At 44.2% G+C, this 7,838-nt stretch overlaps 1 protein-coding gene across 2 annotated transcripts in view; it reads right to left on the reverse strand.

Annotated features, from left to right (window-relative positions):
* The window catches only part of KCTD5 (potassium channel tetramerization domain containing 5), a 234,478-nt gene extending 228,630 nt beyond the window's left edge, over window positions 1-5,848 (reverse strand). Inside the window, exon 1 of one of the 2 annotated variants that reach the window (XM_086940587.1) lies at window positions 5,432-5,848. In XM_086940587.1, coding sequence (XP_086796713.1) covers window positions 5,432-5,659 — 228 coding nt within the window. In that variant the 5' untranslated portion in view covers window positions 5,660-5,848. The remainder of the gene's footprint in view (window positions 1-5,431) is intronic. The other variant, XM_086940586.1, reaches the window with a different exon arrangement.
* Between the last annotated feature and the right edge of the window lie 1,990 nt (window positions 5,849-7,838).

The raw sequence follows: 7,838 nt of genomic DNA on the forward strand, positions 1-7,838 counted from the left end.
AAAGCCTCTGACATTCATATATTTCACTTCTTCCGCAATGCCCTGATTCTTTGACTACTCTGCCTCCATCTAGCATGTTTTACCCTTCTGCCAAACTATCTGCCCCTCGCACCCCAGACTAGCAAGGCCTGCATTTCTGGGCAAGTGCAACATCAGCCGTTTGTGGTATACTAACCCTATACCCTTCTGATAGAACCCGTGGTGGGATATTTTCATAACAGCTTTTTGTTGTACTTTATGCTACATTAGGTAGGCTTCTACCTGAGTTTACCAACATCACTTCCCATATGATTCTCCCGCTTCAACCCACCAAATGTCTTTATCTCAGAACCTGAAAATAAAAGGAATGCAGGCTAGCTCTAGTCCTAGAGCATTCTCTAACTTAAGTGTAACAAAAACCTCCCTGCTTCACGAGATACCACTATTCCAAACCTTAAGTAGCATCATGGCAAGCCATGATGCTTCTTAAGGTTTGGAATGATGGTATCTCGTAATACAGAGGACTCTGGACAGAGGCTCTAACCACCTACAGCTCAGCTACGCAGTTTCCTTTCAATGGAACATTCAATGTGGAGATCACGCATCATTGTTCTTGATTAGTTTCCAAACAGAAGCTCCTCATTTGAATAAAATGCAGGTAATTCAATGCCCAGAGAGCTTGCGGCTACGCTATGCCAGCACGCTGCCAACGACCCTACTGTTATGCCCACTCATCCGGAATATATGAAGCTGGTGTTTAAGAGAGAAGAGCATGTGGGTGGAGGGAAAAAACAAAACAAATGTATGGCCTACAAGCCCGCACTTAGTTCTATGAACAGATATGGTTGGTTTATTCTGTTATTGACAACTTACAGTGACAGAAAAAAGTAACTTTTAGATTAGCTTGCTTAAACTCAAGCATGGTGAATGCTCATCTTCTTATCGGATGGAGAAGAGCTGCAGCGTGCGTATACACTTGAACAAATTTGCAATACGTTACCAGGGGATTGTTCATTACTATACAACCTTTGGCTCAAAGTCTTTGTGAAATAAAGCTGCACTTGAACGCAGCTTATAAAGTTATACTGAGAAAACACTGCATTATCACATGGGACCATCATTCACATGCGGATGTAATGTGTTTTTAATTTAAAAAATGTGCTCAAGGCTACAGGTAACATGTAAACACATCAAGTAATCCCATGGCAATTCACTGTTTTGAACTCAAACAGTAATCATACGCTCAATAACGACAGGGTTAAGCAACAAGCTGTTTACAAACAGGCATGACATAACCCAAGCAAGACCAGATGCGGTAGAGGAATGCACATTCTGAAAATCACGTCCAGAGAATTGTATACCTGCAAATAACTTAATATTGTGCAACCAAGTACTTACATTGCTTAAAGCATCAACATTTGGTTTTGATCATGCAATTAAGCTACAATGCTAACATTTTCAGCATTTTAATAAATTTCAATTACAGCTCAAATTTGAGGACCTATAGGGGATCTAACAAGTACTACACAGACCCAGTGAATTGAAAGGTCCTTAACCTGGCAGAAATCAGCCAGGAAGTCTAACATTAGCATAGTAAAGCTATGCATTTGTTCACTTTCCAGCCTAGAAAACATGTGCATGACCTACTTTTTCATTCAGGACTGGAAAGCTCCTAAATTTTCTTTTAAACTGATTTTAGGGTCTCAAAAACAGGGATGTTCCTGCCCTCCAGTGTCGGCCTAAAATAATCGATAAAATGTTCTCTGCAAAGTTTTTGGGTGTATGCATGCGGTATACAAGGCTTTCTTCCCAGTAGGAGGTTGACTTGACCATTTTTTAAAAGGCTCAGAGTTTTTGGCAGACCAGTGAAAAAGAATGGTTGATCTCATTCATTTAAATATCATTTAAATTCCCCACGCCAGATGGGTTATTTTAAGTAAAGTCATGGAAGACCTGCAAATAGCATGCACATTTTCCTTTCAGCCTCCTTACACCTCACTCCTGTGTACAAGGACCACAAACACGTAGCAGTTTCAGTCCTCTCACCAGGAGGGAAAGGTAACACTCTGCTCAACTTCCTCACCAATACAACTCAAGTAATCATACATTGCATTTTAGAGGCTGCAACAGGTCTTAAAAGCCTGTAGACGTTCAGCCATATCACTCTAACACTAAACGTACTACACTAGTAAAGCAATGGAGCGGTGCACCACCAGGGTATAGTGGTATTCAATAATGAAGCACGATCAGTAACTTAGTTGATATCTTCTTTATTCAAATAGATCCAAATCAATAGAAAACAGCCAGTCAACTTGTTTCGTTCATAGAAATGAACTTCGTCAGGGGAAAAAGTGTATGTTAAGAGCCTTCACAAGTGGTTTACTATAACTTCCAATCAACCTCAATCTGCAGTAATCAATGCAATTGTGGCATGGGCCACACGGTAAAATGCCTGTTACACCGTCAAGCCAGACCGAAAAATGTGTAGACTAGTGATGCACTTGGCTCTCTATAGTCTAAAGTTATTGATGGATGGGGAGGTTACAGGGACTGCAATACCATGATTACCCTTCTCCCATCTGTGCTGCTGTCAAAAAAACATTGTAAATTATCTGGTTAGCTAAGACTTTTTTCCCCTGAAGCTGGATAAGCCGGATAATGGACAATATTGTCACAGTTGTGGAGGGGAAAACACTATTCTGTATGGATGCACACATCTTCTGCCCAGTCAAACATGTACACCTAGGAAGCATTTGAACAGAGCCAAATCCCCTCACTAAAACTCTTGAAACCTCTTTCATAGGGCCATTACATTACATTGGGCAACAGGTGCATTTTCAGGCCATATCTAAAAGGTTATTCTCAGTGTTCTCTTTAAGCTGGAGGAGTTTAAGCGAACAATTCAAATGCCAACGCTAAATGTCAGCTTTGAGTAATAAAATACATTTGTCCAATTGGTGTTTCAATATTATTAGCACAGGTTTCAAAAGCCATCAGACACCACTTCCGCTACTCCAATGTCCCCAGTACCCCTTCAAACACAAGGGGGTAAAACTTCTGAACACACAAATACATAGTTAGCCACACAAGCTCAGTTTCCAATTCGGACTCTGACTCCGAGTATGCTACAGTCTTTCTATTCCTCAAGCAAAAATGTTTCATTACCTGGTCATTGACCGGGCTAATTGGTAGCTTGTCCACTGCTTAACTTAACTCTGAGCCACTGCTTTTCAGTTGCTAAATCAACGATGATGCCTTTCATTCCAATTCACTTTTTAGGTTGAAGCCTACCAGACAGCACCTGTTGCTTACGAGCTCTTGCGAGGAGATAAATCAAGGCGACCAACACTAGTCAAGAAATAAAGTGAGGCAAGGGTTGCAGTTGGTGCGAGTGCACAAATGGCTCGCGCAAACTCAGTTATGGCATACAATTACCAAAATTCTGAAGTTAAAAAAAAACACAAATTACCATAAATAAGTGAGACAGGCACATTCTGTTCAGAAAGTAGAAAATGTTAGACGCTTCCAAAAGATGGCATCAGGACTGACCACTCGAAGCAGCATCTCGTACCTAAACTACAGGTGCAATTTCCTTCAGGATCCATCATAACCGCTTTTACCCCGTTATTCATATAACAAGGGTTAATTCCTACTGTTCAGGCACCACTAATGAAAAGTAAGCACACCAATCTATTTTTTCTTAATCCGTTCGCTGTTTCGGGTTAAAAATCTAGACACAAAATTGCGCTTGTGATGTTGGGCAATATTTTAGTCTAGTTCATACTAGCCTAATCCGAGATATTTAGCCCTGCCGTTTATCAAATATGCACCCTAGCATTGCACTAAAAGTTGCAATGCTAGGGTGCATTAACACTTACACGGTTCAAGTCGGATTGTGTGAGCTTCTAGAAAAGTATATTCGCGGAAAAACAACATCATAGCCACTTGGGTACTAACGAGACAATATTTTAACTGTGTAAACCAAATGCAATGGTTCAACCAGTACTAATTTAATGCTATCCTCTACGCGCAAACGATGATACTTTTCCTTTCTTACTCACGGTAATACCGGCGAGAATGTACTGGTGGGGGTCGAGCACACATGAAAGCAACACTTACAAATGCCAAGTAGTAAAAATGTATTTCGTTGATTTTTAAAATGATAGTTCTTCAGGGTCCTGTACAGTTCAGACTTCATTGTCGCCTTTGTTGCGACGGCGGCAAAGTGCATGAGCACAACAACGCAGACCAACACACTGCCGGTATCGGAAGAATGTATTGAGCATCGGGCAGGTAGCAGACAATTGAAAGTGATCAGACACACAACGCAAAGGAACGGGTGTTATCAATGGTTCAACCTAGGTATACATGATGACCCAACTCACCCTAGGGTTCCATGAATCAATAGATGGCCTTGGAGGCAGGGTACCACACGAGTCCATCCTCCTCACAGGTTTAAAGAGGGATGGGGGCTCATCTGTCTGCCATTGGATTTGGTAATTGGTTGAAGCTAATTTCTTTCATGACCAAATCTCACTACAGAATACCAGCACTTGCCATGCAGAATAAACACATTTGCTTGAGTGATATGAAGTTAGAGAAAACTGAAAATAAAGTGCACTCACGCTGTACATTAACATCTGTGTGCTTTCCGCCAACCAAGTATTGCACAGGCAACTAACTACGCCCTCATCACTTGTTACATAAGGGTCTCAAATATGCCTCTAAATTCACAATCAGATTTGGGTTTCAGATTTTCCGCACCCCTCAGAGCTGCCAGTTTATCAACAACGATCGTCCAAAATATGTGCAACTCAACACGGATGTCACTTTGATCCTAGGGACGCTACCTTCGTGAATGTTTTAGACCGTTTGAATGCGAGATCTCTGTAGAGGCGTTCAAACTAGATAACACTTGTGACAACGCGTAAACAGCCAGAGTTTTTAGTCATTTTTGACGACATAAATCCTAATCTCCACAAGCCCCTTGCGATTTACTGACTGACAATCTCAATACAGTGCAAGACTTCCAAACGCCTTTGAGGCGAATGCAACTGTCACCCCCTACTTACAATAGCGATATCTAGTCCCGAGAACTTTTCCTTAAGTCAGTCCACTGAGGCATCACAACCGCCAGCATATCAGAGTCAGCCACGCCCCCCCCCCCCCCCCAAATCACCGCTAAATCTGAAACACTCAGTGCACTTATCAGGCTCCCTTTCTCCATCAATATACCACTGCTTTAAAAATTATCTTCTGCACGTCTACTATAACAGCATCCAAACAATATTCCGCAAGACGCATGACCTCCTTCCTTAGTGGCCGTACCTACTGTTTGAAACTGTGCCCTCATTAGGCCCATCTCCAAGGGGTCGCAGAGCCCAGCGCCAACAGTTGTCCTTATGTGCCCTCCCTCCGCCCACTCCTCCAGTTGACTAGCTACACCACTTACCTTGTCGGAGTCTAGGTCGGGGTCGGCCTGGCAAAGGCGGTACAGGAAGGACTTAGGATCCCTGCACAGTGTCTGTCGGGTGGTGAGGAAGTAGGTGCCACCAACGTTGAGGCGCACCCACTTGGAGACGCTGCCAGGCAGCGGCCCCCTATCCCCCGGCGGAGGCCCGGCGCAGCGCCGGCACACTGACGCCACCGGCCCGTTCATCTCGCAGCTCTTCTCCGCCATTGCCCCGGCCACCCTCCTTCTCCAGCCTGCCTGGGCTCAGAACGCACAGGAAGCGCTCGCGCTTTAATAACCTCCCTCCCAGCAGGGGCTCCACGAGCTGCTTCCGCTTCCGCCCACCGACTGTGACCAGCAACGTCAGGAGTCTGAGCGCCTTAGCCATACAATAACAACACACAAGATAGATGGAAATAGAAAGAGGACAAACTGCTGCTTCCAATTGAAACAGAAAGAGGGTGGGAGGTGGAGAACCGCGCCCGATTTATAGTCCTAGATTTTAGACCGAAACGGCGCCCTCCGGACAGAACTTTCTGTAATATTAAATGACAACTTTCCCCATTTTTTTTCAGTAATTGGGATTTTTTTTTTATTCGCCCAAAGTATTCCATAACTGGAGCTAGATCAGTCTAATAGAATATTTTCGGAAAAGTTGCACTTTCGAAATATTCAAAGTCTGGATTTAGAAAAGTAAATTTAACTCTTAAGAGTCTGCCAAACCATGGCCGGTTCTAGGATTTGCGAGGCCCTGGGCTAAAATGGAATGTGCGAGGCCCCTCTAATGTAGATAAGTGGCCCCTTGCAAGGAGACCATTCACAGACACTGTGGGAGGCTCATTGTCCTGCATTTTGCCCCCCCCCCAGTTTTAACTTTCAGCCCACAAGCATTTCTCACACCTTCAGTTGATAGGTGTGAGAATTGCTTGTGGGCTAAAAGTTAAAACTGTGGGGGCACAAAAAATGCTGGATAATGGGCCTCCCACCGTGTCTGTGAATGGGTCTCCTTGCAATTGAAGGGAGCTTCTCCCTCCCCTATGCCTCCAGAACCATCCCTGAGAGTCCCGGGGAGAGGGGCCCCTCCGAAGTACCTTAATTGCAAGGCGATACCTCACCAGTGCGTGACCCCATGCTGGTGGGCTGAGTGCGAGGCCCTGGGCAGCTGCCCATGCCTAGCGCCGGCGCTGTGCCAAACCATTCGATGCCTATTACAAAGTGGGGAGAACACTGGTTCAGATTACCAGTGGGTCAATATATTAGGACCCGTTTGTAAACCCTGTTTCTGCAGGGATCTGAATGACTAATTGGGAGATATTTAATGTTGTTTTGCATGGCTCTCACAGAGTGCCTCTATATGAAAGTCATAACTCCTTGCTATGACATCACAGTTGATAACAAAATTGGTTATCAACTATTGTGATATATATGAGAGCCTATCAGCGCAGCTGCTTGTCTGCTTTGAAAGCAGAAAGCACAGCTGCAGGAAGGGGAAGGAAGGCAGGGAAGGTAGTTGTTTTTGTTAAGAATAACAGGTAAGATATTTATTTTTCAAATTTGCGTCAGGGAGAAGAGCAGCCGTAGCCCATGCAGGTAAGAGCGGTGGGGCCAGGTTGGAGGGGATTCGACAGACAAGGTTTCAGGTTGCTTATGTGTGACAGTTCCATAATTTCAGTGTAATTATGAGTGGCATTCAACGACTATGACACTTTCTCGTGAGGAAAATAAGCAATGATGGAAAGGGATGACTATTAGACATTACAGCCTTTTGTCAATGGAAAGCACTAAAATATCTTCGAACTGCTCAAAATCCCTGAAATGGAAGGTTAAGATATGGGTACCAATGAGACATCCTTTCAGAGCACCAACATCACAGTCAGAAACGTAATAGTGCTAAACGTTTGCAAAGGGCTGCAGAATGTGCAAGGGGAAGCTTGTCTGTAGGATGAAACTGTTCAAACAGCTGCAGGTTACCGCTTCTACCCTAGACTTGACCCCTGGCTTTCCTGCTGTCTGGGAATACCCCCAAAGCCTTGCTGTTATTAAGCCTGTGGGGCATAATAGCTAACTTCCAGCGTCGATTACTCTCCTGCTTATGGCCCTCTGCACTCACCAGCTCACAGAGGAGTGTTAACAGCAGACCTACCTATCCAGTGCTTCAGTCGAGTTCTACCTTTGTGGATCTCACTAATGTATCAGCACAGCCGGTAGGGCTGGGACCAGGTTCATAACTGACATGGCTGTATTTTTGGTTTCCTTCTCTGATTGTTCTGTAAAATCAAGGGAGTCCAATTCGTGCCTTACCTCTTCACCCTCTGGCTGCACAGATTGGCATCCCTTCACTTTACAGAAGAACCAGAGGAGAAAACCGAAGATACAGCCAGGTCAGTTTCGTTTCATAGCTTCATCT

The sequence above is a fragment of the Lissotriton vulgaris genome, chromosome 10, assembly GCF_964263255.1.
Source record: "Lissotriton vulgaris chromosome 10, aLisVul1.2, whole genome shotgun sequence".
NCBI lineage: Eukaryota > Metazoa > Chordata > Amphibia > Caudata > Salamandridae > Lissotriton > Lissotriton vulgaris.